The 24,287-nt window shown below is 39.7% G+C and overlaps 1 protein-coding gene across 5 annotated transcripts; it reads right to left on the bottom strand.

Moving 5' to 3' along the window:
* Nucleotides 1–3,672: 3,672 nt before the first annotated feature.
* SLC25A51 (solute carrier family 25 member 51) lies at nucleotides 3,673–22,547 on the bottom strand. 5 transcript variants are annotated; one of them, XM_045562449.1, is made up of 4 exons: nucleotides 22,526–22,547; nucleotides 21,776–21,802; nucleotides 19,280–19,404; nucleotides 3,673–7,901 (listed from the first exon to the last, which is right to left on the bottom strand). In XM_045562449.1, exon 4 carries the CDS (start codon nucleotides 7,857–7,859, stop codon nucleotides 6,966–6,968), a length of 894 nt encoding a protein of 297 aa, XP_045418405.1. In that variant the 5' UTR covers nucleotides 7,860–7,901; nucleotides 19,280–19,404; nucleotides 21,776–21,802; nucleotides 22,526–22,547; the 3' UTR covers nucleotides 3,673–6,965. The 5 variants fall into 5 exon arrangements, with proteins under 5 accessions (XP_045418405.1, XP_045418406.1, XP_045418403.1 ...); XM_045562450.1 differs by lacking the exon at nucleotides 22,526–22,547 and adding an exon at nucleotides 22,470–22,489; XM_045562447.1 differs by lacking the exon at nucleotides 22,526–22,547 and adding an exon at nucleotides 22,275–22,349.
* Between the last annotated feature and the right edge of the window lie 1,740 nt (nucleotides 22,548–24,287).

Raw genomic sequence — 24,287 nt, 5'->3', positions numbered from 1 at the left:
CCTGGACGAACAAACATCACGGAGACAGAGCCAGGCCAGAGACAGTCATCACATTCTCCAGAAGGGGGTCTAATCCAGCTTAGGAGGCAGTGGGGGGGACATTCAAATTTTTACTTTGGAACTTGTCTCAGGCAGCCAATGTTCTGTATTTTCTGTAAGTCTGGAACCTCATAACTCAAAATGATTTGTCCTAAAAGGGCACTTTTACAACACTAAGCAGATAGAAGTCAAATTTGCTAAATAAAATAAATGACGAAGAAACTGTAAAAGGCACCAATTTAAATTATTAGACATTCTGTTTTCCTCTAGTTTGAGTTGATGTAAACTCAAATATAGTTGGTATAGTTCTCAAACAAAAACAACATCCTTTCTGTTCTTGGACCACAAACGGTAGAAGCTTTCACAAAGCTCCAAATAGCAGCAGCAAACTTTTAATCTTCTTAGACTTCACCTTGGCTTTCTCAAGGTATAGCAAATCTCAGTTCCCATGTGTACCTACTTTTCCCTACTCTAGGTCCTTCTCAAAACCGTGTTGCTGTTATTCAGTGGAAAGTGAGATGTGAGGAGCCCCAGAAAATATGGAAGTTTGTTTTAGTCACTTTTTTCCCCAAAATGTCTGAAAGGTCTAGGAAAATTCTGAAGTTTCTTTTACCCAAGGGAAAGGAGAAAGCTACTTACTATAAACCACCTATTACTACAGATATGATGACCCTTGAAGAGAAGTAGTTTCTTTTTCCTAGTATTATCTGAAACAAATAGGTAGCGTCTCAATGTAACCGCATGTATTTTTTTTGTTAGTGTACTCTACATCAGGAGCAAGGAACTGCTTAACTCATAGTAGCTGAACTGAGTTTGTTTCATTTCTGTCACTGATGAAAGGTAAAGCAGGAATAGAGGTGGTTTGCTCTAAAACAAGTCACTGCCTTCATGGCATTTCTAACAGTAACAAAGCAGCAGTCAATAACTATTTTAAATAAAGAATACTTTCCTCTTGCCCTTCTCAGTCAACTTTGTTCAACTGAGTTCCACAATTCAGAAACAGTGCCAAGAAAGACAAGAAAAATGGAGTGCCTGTGCATTCTAATCCTGGCTCACGCACACGTTTTATCTCCATTGGCTAGACATTTCTCAGAGTAAAGGACAGCTGACAGTGTTTGGAAGTTAAAGGAGAATAAAGAACACTCTCATCAATCATGTAGCTCACATTGTGGATCAAATGTTTGTGTCCTCCCACAATTCATATGTTGAAACCCTAACCTGCAATGTGATGGTATTTGGAGGTGGGGCTGTTGGGAGGTAATGAGGGTTAGATGAGGTCATGAAGGTGGGGCCCCTATGATAGGATTCGTGACCTTATAAAGGGGAAGAGACTACAGCTCTCTCTACCATGTAAGGATACAGCAAGGTTGACTTCTGCAAACCAGAAGAGGGCCCTCACCGGGAACCAAATCTGCTGGCTCCTTGATCTTGGACTTCCCAGCCTCCAGAACTGTCTATAAATGTCTGTTGTTTAAGCCACCCAGTCTATGGTATTTTGTTATGGCAGCCTGAGCTAAGACAGTTCAGTACCTTGAGATAAGTGTAAAAATTACCTTTTCCTTACATAACCTCTGTGACCCAATGAAAGAAGGTCAGATGGGATATTCCAGAATGCTGTGATCCTGAATATCTATGTTGTTAGGCTTAAAGAATTCACCCTCCCCAAACTTCCATCCAAATCTCCTATAAAACCTACCACTCTCCCCTTCCTAGGGGTGTGTTAGGCACATAGCCTTTGCCAGACCTCTAGGGAGATAAAGGAATGGAATGCGAGAGGGGAACTTACTTTCCTTATCCCTCCTGATAAGGACGATGCTTATTCCTCCAGAGGAAAAATCCTCTGTAAAACCCAAGGCTCTTCCCTCCCTCAGCTTGGATGCTCTTTTCAGCCTCCACCCATCTGCACCCAGATGCTCCAATAAACAGCATTGTGCTACACGAGGCTTTGTGTGTCTCCCTCTCGGCTCCAGACCTAACATGGGTCCCCACATTCCTTTTTTTGGTGAGGAGGGGCACAGCGTCTATGTTGCCCAGGCTTGACTTGAACTCCTGGGCTCAAGCGATCTTCCCACCTCAGCCTGCCAGGTTGCTGGGACTACAGGCACACCACCATGACCCACTTTGATTCATTCCTAATGAAATACTTACCAGACATCTACCAGATGTCAAGCACTAGCAACAGTGGGAACTAGAGCAAAGTCTCTGCCTTACGGAACTGGCATTCTATAGGGGCAACAGGTATCAAATAATCACAACATAATTAAAAGGTAAGTGCTATGAAAAATAAGAACATGATGATATTACTGTAACAGGGGGAACCGACTTAGTTCTGAAAGTGTGAGCCAGCTTCCTTGAAGAAGTGACATTTGAACTGAGATCTGAAGCACTCAGCAGGAGTTCATAAATGAAGTGGGGAAGGGTAGTATTCAGGGCAGGGGGAATCCGCATGGGTAGAGGCTAGGAGCAGAGATGAGTATAGCATGCCCCAAGTAATTCGAAGTGCTGGTGGCTGGAGTGCAGAGATTGAGAGGGCAGTTTTAGCAGAAGATTAAAGGAGGCAAGGGCTGGATCATTCTGCAACTTGTAGACCATGACATGGTGTTTGGTTTTTATAACAGAGGAAAGGGAAGGCATTTATTGAAGAAAGTGACATTTTAAAATATTACTGACAACAATATGAAGAATAGATTGAAGGGAAACAAGAATTTAGATAGGTCCTATTTTCCTCTCAATTTCTACACCAGAATCAGATATACTCATTGGGGGGAAGGAAGAAAATGTTCCCAAGCTGGCAACTTCAGATAAATGGATTAAGACAGGAGCCAGGCGCTGGGAGACTGGGAGTGCTCTGCAGCTGTGCAGAGCAGCCCAGGGCCCTTCCTGGTCACACCTGCTGCCTCACTCTGGAGGTCTAGACCTCTGTAATGAGCAAGTTAAAATGACATTTCATCAGATATGATTAAATGCCCCATTTAAACTTCAAGATTTACATTTTCTCTATATGATAGACTTCTATCCCAAACTGGAATTTTAGAAGCAACACATGGCAACTGCTCCAGTATCTTGCCATCACCTATCAGGCAACCTCAACTGTCACTAGAGACAGGGAGCAAGCTAACATTTGACATACACACCAACAGTGTAGCTAATGTAACTTCACTCCCCTAACCAATTAGCTACAACAGAGAGAAGCAGCTATGAAGACAAAGTAGATATTTAAAAAAACAAACAAACAAAACAACCCCTGAAAAACTCAAAAGCACAAACATCCAGACCATTTAACTTGGGGGTAACCTGTAATAGTGACACTATTATGACAGAAATTACCAATAACCTGAATTTACCAAGAAAGTTTATATCGAGTAAGGAAGAATTTATTACAATTGAGAAAAACCTTTAAAAAACAAAATGCTTTGCAGTTAAACTATCTGGAAAATAAAACATAATGTGGAAAGCCTCTTGACCAAACAAGATGGATAAATGAAGGACTGTTTTACCTGCAAAGTCCTCAGGTCAGTTGTTAGAAGATAGTCTGCTAAATGTTTGTCACTAAAAGCCTAATAGATTAGCCTACTGCAAAAATGAAAGTGCTAGTAATAAGAAACTACCCAACTGCAAATGTAGACCAAAAAGGTGGTTTAAAAAACTTTATTCCAAACAATTACCCAAAAGTATGTTAACTCTGAAACATTTAACAGATTTCATTTAACTCATAGTCACAAAACTCAAAATATCAAACAAAAATGGCTTCATGTGCTTAACCACTTTTAAATGAAATTTTAAGAGGAAACATGTAGAGACTCCCATATAATTTGGGAACCATCAGGCAACAAATATTTAATATTAAGCAAAAAGCACTAAAAACTAAAAATTCTCATATTTAGAGAGAATGCCTGTTCAAGTCTTTGATATGCATTTATTTGCACATGAGAAAACAAATACTTTAAAAGAAACCAAATCTGAGAGCTTCCCGTTTCTTCACACATTTTCTTCTGTCTACCCTTCATCTTATGACTGCATACCGCTCATTCTGCCATACTCCTTCGTTCAGCATGATTGGCTTCACCGAAGTAAGCCCTCTAGCTCCCATTTCATATCTCCCCTCTACTACCACCATTCCCTTACATATTTGCACAGCCTTATAGTGAGCATCACCATTGTAATTGAGCTTGGGAACTTCAGGTATCCAAAGGTAACTATATATACACAATTGTGTTTTATTGCACAGTTCACAATATATAGCAGGTGATTACAGAGCCAACCATATTAAGATGAATATCAACTATTTAGACAAAAATATCAACTTCATCTCTAAGCACAAATGAAACAAATAAGACACAAATTTGCCACCATATAAAGGTTGTGTTTAGTCTGTGGTGCAGTCCTGAGGGCTCATACCACTCTGTGTTAAGTACAGAATCCATAACATTTCTGGTGGCATCAAAAAATATGACACATAAGTGTCTTGAGCTCATGAGCTGTTTGTGCCACATATGTAACAGAAAGGCCACTTTTAAAGCTTTTCAGTCATGTTTGCCTTTTCAAAATTATTACCACAGCAGTCACACTGAAGGTAAAAATAGAATTTCTTAATAATGCATTTTGACTTAAAGTTCAGACAAAGCTGTTGGTTACAAGTTCTGTTCAATTTTTTTTGTCAAATTTAAGAAGTCTACAGGGCAACACAAAACCATCTCTGGTAATGTATTTGCAGTTTGGTCTTCAAAAGCTGTAAAAAGTAACAATGAAATAAAAAAAAAACTGAGTTAAAACTATTAAAAATATTTACTAATAATTGTTTTTTAAATGCCACTTATTTGAGACAGCAGAAACCAAAGCCTTTTTGTTAGAATTCTCACTTCACTTCTATTTCACAAAAGTGCTTTAGAACTTCGATTTCTACCACCTGCATGGAGTGTTGAGACGAAAGCAAGCAAAGCAGAAGGCAGCCCGACGGAGTCCACTCCAGGCTAACGCACCTGAGAGCTAGACATGCCCATGAGTGCTCAGGGGCACACACGTGAAGGGGGGAGTGGTCAGGCACCAAGGTGCCTTCTTCGTTTCTGAAACTCAATTCCCTTCAAATCCTGACTCTGTAATAGGCCAAAGGATGCTACTCACATTTATTTGGTGTTGAATTCTTTTTTTCTGAAATCACTACGTCAGTACTTTAAATCATTTAAAATAAACTATTATATCCAGCACAACATTGTCAAACAGAGCTGCTATACAGCTATTTAGCTTCCTTACTGTCTAGCTCTAGCTAATGCTTAATATGCCTCCTAATCCTTTACAGTTGGAAGAAGGATCTTCACTTTATTTAACCAGTCATACTGCATTTAGAGGTAAACAGTGTTTTTGGACTATTTGCCCAGAAACTTCGAGTAAACTACCAGTTGAGGCTCTGAGTTTATTTTGGTCAGTAAGTGCACATATTCACATGCAATTACCCAGAAAGATAAAAAACTAGTTAATAAGAGACCTACTGTCATGTCAGAAGCTGGAAAACAATCTTAACTACACAGTATTTACAGATTGGGGCTTTTAAAGGATTCATAAACCACTTTTCCAGGTTATTTCTTATTCTTCATTAGTTATTTAATTGGTGTCTGAGTCATTTTGCCTTATCTTGAAAAAATATCTTAGTTATTTTCTGATTCTTTTGACAAGTAAGCTTTTGTTAAGTAAGGGATGAGTATGTGATCTGGCTACTATCACTTCTAGAATACAGAATAACCCCTCCAATGTCTGTAGAGCATATGCTCTCAAACTATCTTATTGTTTAAGTGACACAACGGTAAACTGGGTTCCCAAAATGTCAAAATCCTAAAGAAGTCTTTACTTCCAAGAGTAAAATAAAAGACAGCTAATAATGTGGAGTGAAAGCTATCCTGAGTCTTTCCCCTCGCTCTATAACATTTAGAAACTGGGGGGAATCTGGGATTGCATTAATAAACTTCTAAAATAAAATTTTATGGAAGTGTTTATTTTAAAAGGAGAGTTTCAAGAGAACGGGATGCTTGAATAGGACATAAAACTAAATGGAAAAAATATCGCAAAGCCCTTTGCTAAATTGGCACCAATTATTCAAAGAAACCAAGCTAATTAGAGTTTGATCTCTACATGCAACATGAAACTTCTTAAAAGAATGAAAGACCTGTAACAAAAATAACCTATATCCCTCCATCTTTTGGCAATGAAATAAGTGAAATTAACCTAAGTATACTTTGGAAGGTTGAAGATCACATTCAGAATTAAACAGAAAACTTTCAAACCAAGAAAGCAAAATGGGAACTTTCGTTAGCTGCTTGATTCTACCACGTCGAAATGGAAATGGTACAGATAATGACTATGCAACAGGTGCTTAGTTTTAAAACCAGTACAAGCAATTTATCATGAAAAGTCTATACCTAATAAGCTGTTTCTCTTCAGTTCTGCCCCTTTGTCATATGCTTGAGTTTGATAAAGACTACCCATTGTAACTGCTGAGAGCAGAGAAGCAACACATGGAGTAACAAAGTAAGCTTGAGAAATCCCGGGGCCTTAAGGGCCTTTTCCCTGGCTGGTCCTGGCCACGTGTGTTCCAATGCAGAAGGTTTAAAGACTATTTTGAGAAAAGGAATCATATCTTGGGTATTAGGTTCCCTGTCAAAGGCCATCAGATGGACAGCTATTTAGCAAGTAATTGGCCTACAGTTCTTAGATAATGATTTTAAAAAAGCAAAACAAAACAAAAAAACCCTTAAACTTTCCTAATGAAACCTTTTATTCTGTTTTTGTTGATGCTTAAGGAAAACAGCTTTGGCCGTAACTCACTGTGGCCTGGACTTAAGACACCAACTTGTAGTTGGCCAATTAGGAAAGAGGCCAAACTGCATTCTTCTTAGGCATTCAGTTGATAAATGGCACTTAACTGATGATTTTTTTCATATAACCTTTAACAAGAACTCATAAGTTGCATTGATTATGCCCCAAGAGATGAGGGACCGATGGTAATTCAGATGGGCACCCCTGAAAAGATTTGTCAGTTTCCTGTCCCGTTCTAGCCAGATTTTTTTGAAAACCTTGGGGAAAGACTGAAATTCCCCACCAATCTGAGACTGTATGCGAGTTTTTACAACATTAATTGGAAAAAATAAGAATCCCAACATGGCACCCAAAAGACCTCCACAGATAAAATCGTTGACCAAATGAGCACTGTGAGTCGTTGCAGTAGGCAGATGCTCCTTAATGGGACCTCGAAGGCCAAAAAAAAAGACATTGCTGAGTCCATTGCGGAAAAGAATGGGCACCAAGCCTCGATAATACTCTCCAATTCCATGGCATCTCAGTGCCTTGAAAGCCTGATAAGTGTTTGTAAATTTGTCATGATGCTTGTGGTCTTGAAGCAATGTCTGAACTCTTTCTAATGGAGTGAAAATTGCTTCTGTTGTCCCTGCCAGTACTGCGGCCACACTGCGGGTTGCAAACTCTGGAGCACTGACATGCTTGCGGAGAAGGCAGGATAAATCCTCATACATACCAAACATAAGTGCCAGTGTAGTTGTTTTCTGCATTAACGGGGGAAGGATTCCGCGATATAAGTTTCGAAATCCATCCCTCCTCAACTGAAGTACCGCATCCCGGGTTTTGATGCCATATAGCTGCTGCCGAAAAAGGACCTTCTGAACAGGAAATGTGATCGCTACGTTGTTGAAAGCTGCACAGCAGCCACACAAGTAATGCTTCATTTCACTGACATTTGTAATGTGAGGTGATACATCTTGTTTTGAAGATTTTAGAATTGGTGGCCTCTTTTCATGAGCTTCTGAATCCATCATGTTGCTTCAGATTTTTATTCTTCATGAAGAATTTTTTTTAACCTACAAATAATAAATATGGTTAAATCTATTTATTTTTTTATTTTTATTTATTTCAGTATATTATGGGGGTACAAAAGTTTAGGTTATGTATATTGCCCCATGCCCCCCACCTCCCCGAGTCAGATTTTCAAGCGTGTCCGTTCCCCAGACAGTGAGCATTACACTCATTACGTAGGTATACACCCATCCCCTTCCCCACCCACATCTGCCCGACACCCAATTGGTGTTATTCCCAAATGTGCACTTAGGTGATGATCAGGGAAACCAATTTGCTGGTGAGTACATGTGGTGCTTATTTTTCCATTCTTGGGATACTTCACGTAGTAGAATGGGTTCCAACTCTATCCAGGAGAACATAAGAGATTTTATATCACCGTTATTTCTTATAGCTGAGTAATACTCCATGGTATACATATATCACATTTTACTAATCCACTCATGTACTGATGGGCATTTGGGTTGTTTCCACATCTTTTCAATTGTGAATTGTGCGCAATAAACATTCGGGTGCAGATGCCTTTTTTACAGAATGTCTTTTGTTCTTTTGGGTAGATGCCCAATAATGGGATTGCTGGATCAAATGGTAGGTCTACTTGTATCTGTTTAAGGTATCTCCATATTGCTTTCCACAGGGGTTGTACTAGTTTGCAGTCCCACCAGCAGCGTATGAGTGTTCCTGTCTCTCTGCATCCACGCCAACATTTATTATTATTGGACTTTTTGATAAAGGCCGTTCTCACTGGAGTTAAGTGACATCTCATTGTGGTTTTGATTTGCAAGTTAAATCTTTTTTGTAGAGAGCTAAACACATGGAATTTCCCCCAATCCCTCCTCTAATTTTTGGACAGTACTACACTTTCCTTTTTAGCCTAGATCGGTGGTCTTAGTCCCCTTCAGAGGACTCCTGGAGGGCCCTCAGATCCTTTTGGGAGGCCAGGAGGTCCTCCCTTTTCCAACTAGATATCTACGTGAGGCTGGGTTGTCGGCATATACCTTAACCAAAACAACTTATCACAACAGACTGAATGCGGGAGGAGATATGAGACGTCACCCATCTTTTAAGTCAGACATGAAAGAGACTTGGAAAACTGTAAAACATTCTTCTTATGAAAAAAAAAGTTGTGGGGGAATAGTTATTTTTCATAAAAATATGTTATATTAACATGTAATGGGTTTATCATTACCTTAAAATTAATTAATATCTTTATTTTAAATTCCTAAGGCCTTGAATACCAATCCACATAAACAAAAGCTCTTTGGGGCCCATAATAATTTAAGAGTATAAATGGGTCCTAAGACCAAAAAATTTTGAGAGCCACTAGACTAGTTCATAAGCATTGGCTATGCTACATAACAGTACGTATCCATTGTGCAACTGAAATAGACTCGAAGTCCTTCCCATGAGAAATAAAATAGTAAGACACGTACTCATTCTTTCTATTAATACTAATTTGGTACCTACTATGAACTAGGTCCTGTGCTAAGTGCTAGAGATTCAAAGGCAAGGCACTCATAAACTAACAGGAGAATTTGCTAAGGTAAACAATTATACCACACTGTGATACTTCTATGATAAATATGTGCTGTGAGTACGCTGGTAAGGGACACTAAACACGTATTTTCAGAGGTGGAGTGTGGGAGAATGGAGTCAAGGAAGGCCTGCAGGTATGTATTTTGCACTATATTTTCATATATTTAATTCTCAAAACAACTCCATAAAGTAATTATTTTTCCCAGTTTTACAACTAAATAAAACCAATATTCTCCTTTGTCCAACGTACAGCTAGTAACTGGTGGGAATGACATTTTGAAATGCAGTCTGACTGACTCCAAGGTTCACATCTCTGCTACCATACCACAGATGGCAATGACTTTGGGAGGCTGCCCTGGGATAAGAGGTGGCTACATCAGATAGTGCTGAAAAATGTTTGAAGCCTAAATAGATAGGCTTAGCTTATGAGTGGAACTAAGACAAAGTCCTACCCCTGGAATACATCTGCTTCCATGAAATGCAGTATCTTTCCTTGGTAGTTATCTAAATCTGACCCCCACCACCACCAAAAAACCCCCCAAACAAACAGATCCAAATAGTTGAATCATCCAGAACAATTCCTACATTCCACGGATGGTCCTGGATGGAAATCACCTTTATTTGGGGACAACATGATAATTTCTATTTTAGGTATATCAGTCTAAATATCTTTAAATTGATTTTAATTCCTCAACATGTAAGAGATCACATTTAACTACAACTCAACAAAACATCAAATAATTCTATTTTTTTTTTTTTTTTTTTTTTGAGACAGAGTCTCCCTCTGTTGCCCGGGTTGGAGTGAGTGCCGTGGTGTCAGCCTAGCTCACAGCAACCTCAAACTCCTGGGCTTAAGCGGTCCTACTGCCTCAGCCTCCCGAGTAGCTGTGACTACAGGCATGCGCCACCATGCCCGGCTAATTTTTTCTATACATATTTTTAGTTGGCCAGATCATCTCTTTCTATTTTTAGTAGAGACGGGGTCTCACTCTTGCTCAGGCTGGTCTCGAACTCCTGACCTCGAGTGATCCACCCGCCTCGGCCTCCCAGAGTGCTAGGATTACAAGCATGAGCCACCGCACCCAGCCAAATAATCCTATTAAAAGAAAGACAAATGACTTGAACAAACATTTCTTCAAAGATGACATACAAATTGCAAACTGCTCAACATCACTAATCATTAGAGAAATACAAATCAAAACCACAGGGAGTTATCACCTCACACCCATTAGGATGGCCACTATCAACAGCCTCCCAGAAAAAGTCAAGTGCTGGTGAGGATGTGGAGAAGTTGGAACACTCACGCACTGCGTTCATAAAATGGTACAACCGCTATGGAAAACAGCATGATGGTTCCTCAAAAAAATTAAAAATAGTAGATATGATCCAGCAACCCCACTTTTGGGAATATATCCAAAATAATTGAAAGGAGAGTCTCAAAGACCTTATATACCCATGTTCATAGCAGCACTACTCACAACAGCCAAGAGGCAAAAGCAACTCTAACCACATTTAAGTGTTTTAATGGGGAAATAAAATACCAAAATAGGGCAGATGAACCATCTAAGTCTTTGATGACAAAAAACTGTCAAGTTCCTTATGTTTTCTCCTCCCCATACCACACACGTGTTGCTGTAAACTGCTAAACATTCAGGACGAAAGATATTAAAGAGAAACATAATCACTGTCAAGGTAAATTAAGAGTGCATAACTGACGCACAGAAAAAATCAGAAAGCATCAGTGCTTGAGGAGCTTGTATCTGCAGGAGCCACAGATAGGTAGCATAAAACTTGGCGCACACACACAGCCATAATTTTCCTTCTAAAAATACAGCTTAAGAAAATGATTTACACAAGATATACACAAAGATTCAACCATAAGATAGTCCTAGCAACTCTTAATGGCAAATATTAAAAATTAAATGCTCAACAAGGGACACACTGCATAAATGAAGATGTACCTGAACGATGAGACACTATACAGTCATTAGAAATAAAGGAGTATCAGGCCTGGTGCAGTGGCTCACGCTTATAATTCTAGCACTTTTGGAGACCAAGGTGGTAGGATCACTTGAGTCTGAGGCTGCAGTAAGCTATGATCACACCACTGCACTCCAGTCTGGGCAACAGAGACCCTGTCTCAAAAAATAATTCTCCATCTCAAAAAAAAAAAAGTATTTAAGGTTCAGTATGGCATCAAGTTTGAATTTTTAGTGTGTTTATGAAATGTAGATAATGGTGAGCCCTTTATTTGATGACTAAATAGTGTTACAGAAAAAAGCAAACAAAAAAGGAGAATACTTTTGTTATGAACAGTATTATGGCACAATCCTATTTTTATCAAAACATATACATATTAAAAAAGCTAAAGTGGGTGGTTTATCTAAATTTTCTAACTTTATAATGCTACATTCTCCTTTTTCATGTTTTTCAAGTTAAACTTGTCTCAATTTATTCAACTATTTTCAGAAGTTAAAGATTTCTCCCTAACTCATTCTATGAAGCCAGTGTCACCTGATACCAAAGCCAGGAAAGGACGCAATAAAAAAAGAAAGTTACAGGTCAATATCCCTCATAAACATAGATGCAAAAATCCTCAACAAATACTAGGAAACCAAATTTCACAGCACGTCCAAAATAAATAAATAAATACATAAATAAATAATCCACCATGATCAATTGAGATTCATCCTAGGGATGCAACAATGGTTCAATATATCCATATCAATCAATGTGATTCACCACATAAACAATTAAAAAACAGACCATATTATTACCTCAATACAGAAAAAGCATTTGAGAAAAACTAGCATCCGTTCATGATAAAAAGCCTCAACAAAATAGGCATAGAAAGAACACATCTTAAAATAATAAAAGCCATATATGACAAACCTGTGGCCAACATCATACTGAATGGAGAAAAGTTGAAAACATTCCCAAGAACCAGAGCAAGACAAGGATACCCACTGTCACCACTTCTATTCAACATAGTACTGGAAGTCCACCCCAGAGCAATTAGGCAAGAGAAAGAAATAAAGGGCATCCAAATCGGGAAAGAGGAGGTCCAACCATCCCTGTTTGCCAACAATATGATCTTACACTTAGAAAACCCTAAAAATTCCACCAAAAGACTCTTAGAATTGATAAATAAATTCAGTAAAGTTTCAGGTTACAAAATTAATGTATGCAAATCAGTAGCATTTCTACAAACTAGTAACAGTCAAGCTGAGAGCCAAATAAAGAACTCAATACCATTTATAGTAGCTACAAAGAAAATAAAATACCTAGGAATATACTTAACCAAGGAGATGAAAGTTCTCTATAAGGAAAATGCAAAACACTGATGAAAGAAATTGCAGATGACACAAATTTTAAAAATCCCATGCTCATGGATTGGAAAAATCAACATTGTTAAAATGTCCATACTGCCCAAAGTGATTTATAGATTCCAGGCAATTCCCGTCAAAATTCCAATGTCATTTCTCACAGATCTAGAAAAAATAATCCTAAACTTCATAGGGAACCAAAAGACCCAAAATAGTCAAAGCAATTCTAAGCAAAGAGAACAAATCTGGAAGCATCACATGACTTGACCTCAAATTATACTACAAGGCTATAGTAACCAAAACAGCATGGTACTGGTATAAAGGTAGACACATAGACTGATGGAACAGAAGAGAGAACCCAGAAATAAAACCAACTGATTTTTGACAAAGGAGACAAAAACATGCACTGAAGAAAGGACACCCTATTCAATAAATAGTGCTGGAAAAACTGGATAGCCACATGCGTAGAATGAAACTGGATCCCTATCTCTTGCCATATACAAAAATTAACTCGACATGACTCAGAGATTTAAATGTAAGACCTGAAACCATAAAAATTCTAGAAGAAAATGTAGGAAAAACTCTTCTAGACATTGGCTTAGGAAAAGAATTTATGAGTAAGACTCCAAAAGCAAATACAGCAACAACAAAAATAAATAAATGGGACTTAAATATTTGCAAACTGTGTATCTGACAAAGGGCTAATATCCAGAATCTACAAAGAATGCAAACAAATCAACAGGAAAAAAACAAATAACCCCATCAAAAAGTGGGCAAATGACATGAACAGACTCTTCTGAAAAGAAGATAGACCAATGGCCAACATACAAAAAAATGCTCAACATCACTATCAGGGAAATGCAAATTAAAACCAAATGAGATACCACCTTACCCCGTCAGAATCACCATTATTAAAAAGTCAAAAAACAATAGATGTTGGCGCGGTTGTGGGAAAGCTTATAACACTGTGGGTGGGAATGTAAACTTGTACAACCACTGCAGAAAGCAGTATGAAGATTCTTCAAAGAACTAAAAGTAGACCTACGATTCGATCCAGCAATCCCATTACTGGGTATGTACCCAAAGGAAAAGAAGTCATTTTATCAAAAAGACACTTGCACCAGAATATTTATCACAGCACAATTCACAACTGCAAAGATATAGAATCAATCTGAGTGTCCGTTAACTGATGAATGGATTAAAAAAATGTGGCATATATATACTACAGAGAACTCAGCCACAAAAAGAAATGAAATAATGTCTTTTGCAGCAACCTGGACGGAACTGGAGACCATTATCCTAAGTGAAATATCTCAGGAATAGAAAAACAGATACCACATGTTCTCATTTATAAGTGGGAGCTAAACAAAGGATATATATGGTCATAAAGAGCTGTAATGAACACTGGAAACTAAGAAGGAGGGAAGGTGGGAGGGGGTGAGGGATGAAAGTCTACCCATCGAGTACAATGTACCCTATTTTAGCGACAAGTATACTGAAAGTCCTGACCTTCAGCATGATACAATTTATCCACATAACAAAAAATTATAAATTTTTAGGAAATAAAGTTAGAGATGACAATAATGAAGGTCTAATCAGGACAACAAAAGCCTTCAGTGACAGATAGATGAGAAAGTTCCAAAGTGACTGAAAGTAAACTGCTTCACCCCTGAGCCTCAGTTTCCACATTAATAAACTAGGCCAATACAATCCACCTTTCAAGATTAGAGTGAAAATGTATGTCAGGGGAGATAAGACATGCATATAATTAGACTGCAGGGTAATAAATGCAATCATGGAAGTATGTACAAGGTATCAAGGTCCCATTGAGGAGGGGGTCATTAACTAGCTGTCTGGAGGGAATGACAGGCAGGATACAACTGCTGGGATTTGAAAACTGAATAGGTGTTGCTATGTACACAGGGTGAAGCCTATTTTAGCTAAAGGAGCAGCAGTATCATATTTTTGAGGAATTACTAGTGCGTGTCCTGTAGGAGCACAGTGCAGGTGGAGAAGAATGGGGATGTTCCATGAGGATGGAGAAGCAGGCTAGGACCCTTAGGAAAATGCCAAGACCCTTCTCAACATTACTGTACCTTTTTTTCTTTCTCATGTGAAGCAAATATATTACACATATATATATACACACATATATTACACCAAGATCTGTGTGTCCCTTTCCTAGAATATAGATTACTAAGAAAATGTAAACATTTGTACAATCTATGGCCTATAGCCTCTTTGGTTTTTGAACTGACTTGCTGTCACGCTTCTATTAGAAAAGATAAACTTGCCCTCAGTTTAGAAGACTTATGACTGCATGTCATTGCAGGCCCAAAGTCTACCCTAAGGAAGGAAGGCAGGAAACTCTTTTCCCACTAAAAGGCACCTGTTTGTACCCAGAGAGCTGAGCAATGGCAGAGCTTTGATCTTTCACTGTTACTTCCCTGACCAGATGAGCCACACCACCTCCGAGAACCAAAACATTTTGTTCATTTGAAGAAACCTGTTTTGAAAATTTGTTCCACTGCAATTTAAACAAAGAGAGGAATGATTTTCAATTTTGGTAGGTACTAATATAGTTAGATGAAGTCACCTGTATGCTCAATGGAGAGATACCAGATTCCTAGGAATTAGGCCGTTTATAGATCCAGTAACAAGAAAAAATCACTTAAATAAAAATTCACAAAAGAAATGTGTATTTAAGTGACTAGTGGGAAAATAAAGCTATAAATCAATTAAATACACAGACAGCCTCTCCTCCAGGGTTGCTGGTCTACTCAAGTCTTTGTCTCTCACCTAACCTAGTGTAAAGGCACCTGGAACAGTCTACCTGACTCCGGTCACACTCACCTGTCCCCTATTCCCTGCCCTCTTCCAAACTATCCATCATCTTAAAGATGAAAAGAACACACTACTAAGTGAAAAAATGAGGTGTACAATAATGCATTTTAGAATCTAGTATCCTCAGTGTTTAGAGTACTCTACTGCACAGTACTCCACTGATGATTGCACTATATAATTTATCTTGTTTCCCATTTATGGTTGCTGTTTTTCTTTTTTTTCTTTTTTTTTTAAACAGGCAACCTTGTACCCATGCCTGGATGAACTATTTTGCTACCTAAAATTTTTGAATAAAATTCAGCATCTTTCATTTTCATTGACCATTTTAGTTTGTTTTACTACAAGTTTTCACATGTGTTCGCCATTTTTATGTTGGCACTTTGTTTTTCTTATTGATAAGTAAAATATCTTTGCATTTGAAGAAAATCAGTCCTGCTTATATTAGTTAAATTGTGGCAAATACTTTCCCCACTTGGTCCGCATCATTTTTGTGATACTGAAATTCTTAATTTGGATAGCAAATCTATCAATCTTGACTTCTAGAATTTATGTCCTCCTTAGAAGGTCTTCATTATCCCCAAATTATAAACAAGTCATCCTGGCTTCCTTCTACAATTTCTGTGGTTTCATTTATCACCTGTACTGTAATCTCGCTGGAATTTCAGTATAAGGAGTGAGGCAAAGATAAGAGATTGCTAACGCTGCCAGATGCAATGGCAAATGCCTGTAATCCCAGCTACTTGGGAGGCTGAGGCATAAGGGTCACTTGAGCCCAGAAGTTTGGGCTGCAGTGAGCTGACTATGCCACTGTACCCTAGTCTGGGTGACAGAGTGATACTGTGTCTCTTAGGAAAAAAAAAAAAAAAAAAAGAGAGAGATTACCAACATCAATGGCTGATGAGCTTTGTTTTCATCAGTGGTCTGCATAATTTAAACACCCACAGGCATTTCCATTTCTTTCTGCACTCCATTCTTTTCCACTAATAGCCTAGTATTAATATTTCTTCTCTAGTACTGACTTATTTTAACCTATTGCAGCATCAGAATATATTTCATTATCTAGTACGGCTTCCCCCTCTACTCTCACCAGAATTATAGTTTTCTTGGTTCTCTCACTTTTCTCAGGTAAACTTTAGTGTATTTTTGTCATGTTCCTCCCCAAAATCCTACTGATATTTTACGGTAGAAGTGTCTTTATATGTAAATTTTAAAAACTGGTCATGTTTTCAAAATTGAATCTTAACTTTACAAGGACATGATTTTACTTACTATTTACTTATATCTTTTTACAAACGTTATAGCATTTAACATTTCTTCACATAGATCCTATTTCTTATATGTAAGTATTTTACCTTTCTGGTTGTTATGATGAATGGGTTGCTTCTTTCCATTAATTTTCTAACTGGTTTTTATCTGTATATGAAAAAGCTACCAATTCTTCTGTATTAAGGTAAGAACGTGCTAACTTAACTGAATCCTCTCACTAATTCTCAGTTTTTTAGTGAATTTCAGTTTCCACAATATAAAATAACACTTACAAATAATTTTGCCTTCTTTTTATAATACACAGCTTTCTTTCTTCTATCTTACTAGACTGGCAGATACTTCCCAAACAAAATTATAGTAATAGTGAACAACCTTATATTTTTCTTGAGTTTGTGGGAACTCTCCTAGAGATTACCATTAATCATGACGCTGGCTTTAGGTTTGAGAAAAGGGAGGCTTCATAATCCAAGTCCTAGTGGTTTCAAAGTTTACAGAGGGAAACAAATCATGACATGAAAATGTTCACTGATCAACTGACCTATAAAATATTTATTTCCCCCAAGTATCCCTCCCCGTTTATCACCTATCCCTATTCATCATTAGGATATGTTGCAAATGTGAAGGATGTTTTCCTAATACTATCATATAATTTCATCTTACAAATCATGCTAAAAAACCCACTTCATTCCATATTCATTTTAAAAATTAGTATAGTTGCAACTGCAATTATAACTTAAGCCCCTGTCCCCCACTATTTACTATGCAATTGTGTTTCCCATTAAAAATGGATTCCATTTTTCTAGTACTAATGATCAATTGATAATCTTAGAGAATTTTAAACATGTGAAGGAAATGTATTTATTTTTGTTTTAATGAAGTTCAACCACCTCCACCCCTACCCACCACCACTAACTCAAGAATCTACCTTGAACTTTGGTCAATGCTTTTTTTTTTTTTTTTGGAGACAGAGTCTTGCTCTGTTGCCTGGGCTATAGTGCAGTGGCATGATCTCAGTTCACTGCAGTCTCCAACTCCTATACTCATGGGATCCTCCTGCCTCCGCCTCCCCAGTAGCTGGGACTACAAGTGTGGGCCACCACGCCTGGCTAATTTTCGCATATTTTGTAGAGACAGGATCTTGTTATTGCCCAGGTTGGTCTCAATCTCCTGGCCTCAAGCTCAAGCGATCCTTCTACTTAGGCCTCCCAAAGTGCTGGCTTTATAGGCGTGAGCCACCATGCCTGGCCTCAAGTGCTTTTAGAGAGCTCCTGAGATAACCATACAGATGATACTGGAAATAGAGCCAGTGTAACATTTAAGAGTACAGCCTCTGGTACCTGCTCATAGCCTGGGTTCAAATCCTAGCTCCACCACACATCTACTGTGTGACCTTTGACAAGTCACTCAGTGTCTCCATGGCTTAGTCCTGCGGTCCCCAAGCCCTGGGCTGTGTGGCCTGTTAGAAACCAGGCTGCACAGCAGGAGGAGAGCGGCTGGCAACTAAGCAAAGCTTCATCTGTATTTACAGTCACTCCCCATTACTCACATCACCACCTGAGCTCTAGCCTCCTGTCAGATCAGCAGGGGCATTAGATTTTCATAGGAGTGTTAACCCTACTGTAAACTATGCACGCAAAGGATCTACTCTGTGCAAGGTGGAGCTGAGGTAGTGATGCCAGCACTGAGGAGTGGCTGCAAAGACAGATTATCATTCGCAGAGAGGTTTGACTGCACAGAGACCATAATAAATCAATTGCTTGCAAACTCATAGCAAAACCCTATCAGTGAGTGGCAAGTTAAATGCAATAATAACAGAAGTGCACAATAGATGTAATGTGCTTGAATCATCCCAAAACCACCCCCCCGACCCTGTCCATGGAAAAATTCTCTTCCATGAAACCAGTCCCTCATGCCAGAAAGGTTGGGGACCACTGGCTTAGTCTCCTTGTTTATAAATTAGAGATGCTACCTATCTCACAGGCTGGCTCAATTAATTGAGTTAATAACATGTAAGGCACCCAGGAGGGCAGTATGGAGTACAATAGGTAACCAACAAGGATGAGCTATTATTATTCTTTTCTGATGTCTTTATCTGGTATATTATGTTAGCATATTTCTTGGTAATTACTTACCCTAGTAACATGGGGATGAATCCTAATTTGCCATAGTGAAATATTCTTTTAACATAGTGCTAAATTCCATTTATTAATATTTCATTTTAAAATTTCACGTTACTTTTCAGAACAGATCGAGTTTTCAATTTTAGTACTATCTTCACATCAACTTCCAGTGTCAATGTTCCACTGGCTTTGTAGAACAAAAGTATTTGTGATTTTTTTCCTTCCTTATACTGTGGAACAATTTAAATCTTATCAAAATGATCTATTCCTTGAGAGTTTAAAGAAATTTACCTGTAACACCATCTGGGCTTGGTGTTTTGCCGGATGACAGTTTTTTGATAACTTTCCCAATTTCTTCCATTGTTATTAGTCTGTTAGGTTCTCTCTTCTGGAGTCAATTTTGATAATTGGATTTCCTTAAAAATAAAAAATAAAACCTGGATTTATATAGTCTTATAAAGCACTTGCTGTTTTAAAAAAATTATTTGTAACCTTGTATATTTATGCTCCTTTCTTTCTTGAGCAGAGTAACCAATTTATCTAATTTATAACCCTCCCACTCCCAGCAAAGAACCAACCAGCTCTTGAATGACCAGTTTTGCTATTTCTCAGTTTAAAATTTTGTAAATTTGCTTTTCCTCTTTCTTATCTCCTTTTCTGCTTTGTCTGGGCTTTTCTTCTAATTCCTAAGTTAGATGGTTATTTCAATTTATTCTTGAAAAAATTTGTTGTTCCTTAATTTGTATTCAAGGCATTTTCCTTTGAGCAAAACTCATTACTTTTTAAGACAGTGGGCATTTTATTTTACTCTAGTTGCTTATAAGTATCCTAAAATTTTTAGTTAGCCAGTTTAGTGTTGTTATTTGCAATAAAAATAGGATTTTAAAAACAGGTCCCAGAATGTTAACCATTCCTTCTCTCCCCTCCCTTCCTTAATGTACTGAGGTTTCAGGACTTAACATAATCAAATTTAAAATATGTTCCACAGATGCTTGAGAAGTTTGTCAAGGTATTGAGTTTGATAATTATTTATCATTTAGTCTACTACATACTTTTTTTTTCACTGTTTCAGCCAAAACTTAAAAGCTCTTATTAGTATTACACTAACCAATCTAAGATTAACCAATATTTAAAAAACAAAAATTTAGTATAGAAATGCTTGATACCTACATAACACTTTGCACTTCAGTTTCAGAATTAAAGTGTTAAAATCAAGAAAAATATTTAGATTAATGTACACATAATTACACAATATTGTGACAATTTATAAATGTCACAAACATTTCATTCTTCTGATCAGTGAATGAAAAAAAATATTACATTTTTACATACTAAACACATACATTTTAAATTCTAAAGTCACCACCTACAAGCTGTTTACATATGTTCCTTGACTATACAAATCAAGTTATTTGTGCACTTGAATAATAAAAACTGTTTATTTTTGATTTTTACTGGAGTGGTACTTGTATTACTTTCCAAAATTTTCCAAATTAAGGGCACTTCATCTAGTTTGTCGTGACTGTCTGCAATAATGGAGACTATTACTAGCCAGTCATTTACTGACCAACATTACTATATACTGAGAGTCTCAGATTTAAAAAATAGGCCTAGATAGGAAAAAGAAATGTTATGAAACCCTCCCAGACTTCATAATATTTAAAGCTTTTCCCCTAGTTTCATCCTACACACCAGGATGGCATGAACAGGTTCTTAACTTAGCATCGGAAGGATAGTGTGCACAGTATTCTCTGGAATGGAGTTTAGAACCTTGCATGTTTACCTATACTGTGAACATGGCTAAATTTCTTTGCTAAACTAATCTCTGTATTTAAATCCTTTAACGTCGACAAGTCTTTGCAATTTATTGCAAAATTTATTTACCATAACTTTACACTTGCTTGCTATCTAAAACACTCAACCTGTCTCAACTTAGGGAAGCAAAGTTATCCTGACTTTCAAGCAACTACAAGTGTCAAACTTATGTGGTGTAAAAAAAGACCCTAAAATCTAAATACTCAGTGTAATTTACAGTCTACATGGATGAGCACGATCCAGCTATGATCACAGCACAAAGGTCTCTGTGCAAAAACTGGGGAGAAGGTGACTGTAATTCTCAAAGGATATGAATTTAACTAGTCAGCAGGTCTGCGTCAGCAATCAGAACAAGATCCACCTGGGTCTAGTCCTGGCTATGACACTATCCTGCCACTACAATACACAGCAATGCCTACAATTTAAAAATCCACTAATCTGAGCTTACTTTCATCTACCATACGAGAGAGCAGATGAGTCAACTCCTCTCAGAGCTTATTTTCCCATAGAGAACAGCTGAGTTTTCTATAACTGTTATTTGCCCCTGAGATGCGCTAAGGGTGATTCCTGTTCCAAAGTGCCTAACCCGTGCCCTGACGAGTCCTTGGCACCTTTTGATTCTACGGAATCCTTTCAAAGCAAGGGCGAAGGCGGCCCAAAGCGGTAAGGTCACTATACATTTAGTACAGGGGCTTCTGTTTCGCAGATTACAGGTAGAGAAACAGAAGGTGGTAATTAAGACCAGCTGTATAGGGCGGTAAAGGGCAAAGGAAAGGTTATGCATAAAGGGTAAATACAGCTGAAGTGTTGACATACTCCATCAAGCTAACCGTAACACCAAATAACTGGTACACAGACTAACAATTAACAACAACCCCGTCTCGGAACAGCCTCGTACAACTGAGTTTCCTATAATGCATTGCAATATGGTGTCGCAGAAGCAGCACTGCAAGGCTATGTGGGGGAACTTACCGTTCTCCAGGCGTCCATTTCCCCAACCTGTTAAAAAGAGACAGGGGGGTGCACAAGATCACTAAAGCCCCTTTTGTCTCTGATACTCCAGAGTCAGGGGTCCCGGACTGAGCAGGCCAGAATCCCGGGCTCCCGGGGGGGCAGGAGGCCCTCCGCGGTGCCAGCGCCGCTCTCCCCAAGTGCAGGGAAATCCCGGCCCCTCCCCGCCCTAGCTGTTCATTAGCTCTGGGGAGGTGCCTGCGCCCTAGTGAACGCACAGCCTCCTTCCCGGGAAAGTTCGCTCCCACAGGCACGGGCGGCGGGAGGAGGCTCAGAAGCGATTCCGCGCTCGCCGTCAGGGTGGGGCCCGCAGCTGCCGGCCAGAGCAGCCGGCGCGCGCAGGACAGGGCTGAGCCCCAAGGTTGCCGGCCACCCCCGCGTCCCCTTCTCCAAGCCGCGCGTCTCTCCAACCAGAAGCCGAGAGAAGCACGGTGCCTCCCCAGCCCGCCCCCGCACTCACCCATCGCCCCCGGCGTCCCGCAGGACCGCGAGCGAACGAGCTAGACCGCAAGCCGGCGCCCGCGCAGGCGCAGACCTCGCCCGACCCGGGGGCGGCGGGGCGTAAAGCGACGCGCTCGGCGCAGCTCGGGTCACGTGAGGAAGACGCCGCCCCGCCTCCTCCCCCGAAACCCGCCAACCGCCAAGCGACGCCCACCTATTTCTGGCTGCCGACTGAGGCACCAGGGCAGGTAGAGGGTAACGCTGTCACACCTGTCGTCAGGCTGTGGGGCACCGCTAGACTGGAGACCGTACCCTTGATGCTGTACGGTGGCCCCACCGTGCCAGAAACAGCCAACGCGTTTTCTAGAGTGCTGCCGGAGGAGTCCGGGTATTTTTGGTTGCAGGTGGCAACCACGTGCGCGGAAGATTTGAAAGTGCCCTCCTGGCTCCTCTGGTAGCGTTGGTTGCGTGACCTTAAACCTCCGCAGTGGCATTTTGTCAGTTACATATACCGCAGTTGACAGAACATCTCGTGCGTGGTTTAAAACGTACAAACCACTTTTAAGCGCCTTTTCCTTTGAAGCTCGGAATACCTGCGGGTGTCTTGGAAGGAGCACTGCACCGGGAGTTAGGAGGCCTGGGTCAAAGTCGGAGCTCTGACACTTCCTGGAAGTGTCCTTGGACAAGTCACTGGTCCCCCAGTCCCAAATCCCTGTCTGAAAAGTATTACCCCTGCCTTGTACGTTGCATCCCTCAGCTGTTGGTGAGAATCACCGGGAATAATGGTTCTGATTCTTACTTGTAAACTGCAACGCACACAACAGATGTGAGGGGTTGAAGGAAACAAAGTCGGCCTGGAGAGGAGGGGTGCTTTAGGAGGCTTGTCAAATGTGGGAAGTGTATGCTGTTTACTTGGGGCTAGTCCAGCAGGTAACCCCACCAGAGTGCAGCGTTAGTGGGGGGATCAGGTCCTGGTGGGTGACTTTTCCTGCCCACTTCTCCCAAGAGCTCTTTGTAGGCACTGACTCCCAAAGTGTGTCTGGTCTGTCTAGCCCTGCCTCAGCTGCTGCATGTAACTGCTTCTATGGGTGTTGATCCCACTACTTCCCGTCACAGCAGACACTCTGCTGGGGCACCTACAGTGTGCCAGCTACAGGATACAAAACCAAAATGAAACTCAGAAGCATGAGGGAGGGGACTTTCCCCTTGAGGGAGAACCAGTGGTGGTTTCATAGAGTAGGAGGTGTTTGAAGTGGACCTTGGAGGATGAATGGGTGGAATTTGGATCGGAGGAGAAAGTCATAGTAGCGGGAGATAAGATTGTAAAGGTCAGGTGTTGGGGCCTGATAGTGCCAATCTGTCAATTGCAGACACCTGGCATCTCATGAGTGTGCAACAGATAGATTTTGGACTCTACAGGATAATGACAAGGCTACACAATGGTTTAGAACAATTAATTGGACAACAGTTGGAAAGGGCATTTACCTCAAAATTATGTTTGCCCTGTCTTGCGTGAATTCCTATTCAGATGTATTATTCAAAAACTAAATAAACCAGGCAGACATCCAGCATGTTCATAAGCATAAATAATTAATTTCAGATTAGAATGGAGAGGGGTTATTCTCCTGTGGTAAAACCTGAACAGAAGGAAAAGATTGAAATTAAACATACAATTGGGGCACAACAGACTCAAAAGAGTGAGAAAATCCCACTCGGGGCTGGAGCGGAGCCAGTCTGTTTCTTTTATGCCGCAGGCCACAGCACAGACCTCTGCCTCTCCAGCTCTGGGTTCCCTGTCAGAAACCCTCAGGCCCTTAATTCGCTCTTCTTGGCATACGAATGTTTGAAATCAAAACCCTCTTTTTGGATTCAGGATCTGTCTTAAAGATAGCCCTTCATTTCTGTCCTCTTCCACCCATTCTTTCATTCATTATTCAGCCCCTTAAACTGTTCTTCATATCCTCTAACCTAAGTGTGATCAAGTCCCTCCACTTAAAAACCTCTGATGGTTCCGTCTTGCCTCCCCAATAAA

This window comes from Lemur catta, chromosome 10, assembly GCF_020740605.2.
Source record: "Lemur catta isolate mLemCat1 chromosome 10, mLemCat1.pri, whole genome shotgun sequence".
NCBI classification, from domain to species: domain Eukaryota; kingdom Metazoa; phylum Chordata; class Mammalia; order Primates; family Lemuridae; genus Lemur; species Lemur catta.
The sequence above is the reverse complement of the archived record's forward strand: the minus strand, read 5'-3'. Positions and strand labels throughout refer to the sequence as shown.

What these genes read in the sequence shown, in the direction of transcription:
- SLC25A51 (XM_045562449.1), bottom strand. Translation starts at nt 7,859, where the DNA reads ATGATGGATTCAGAAGCTCATGAAAAGAGGCCACCAATTCTAAAATCT.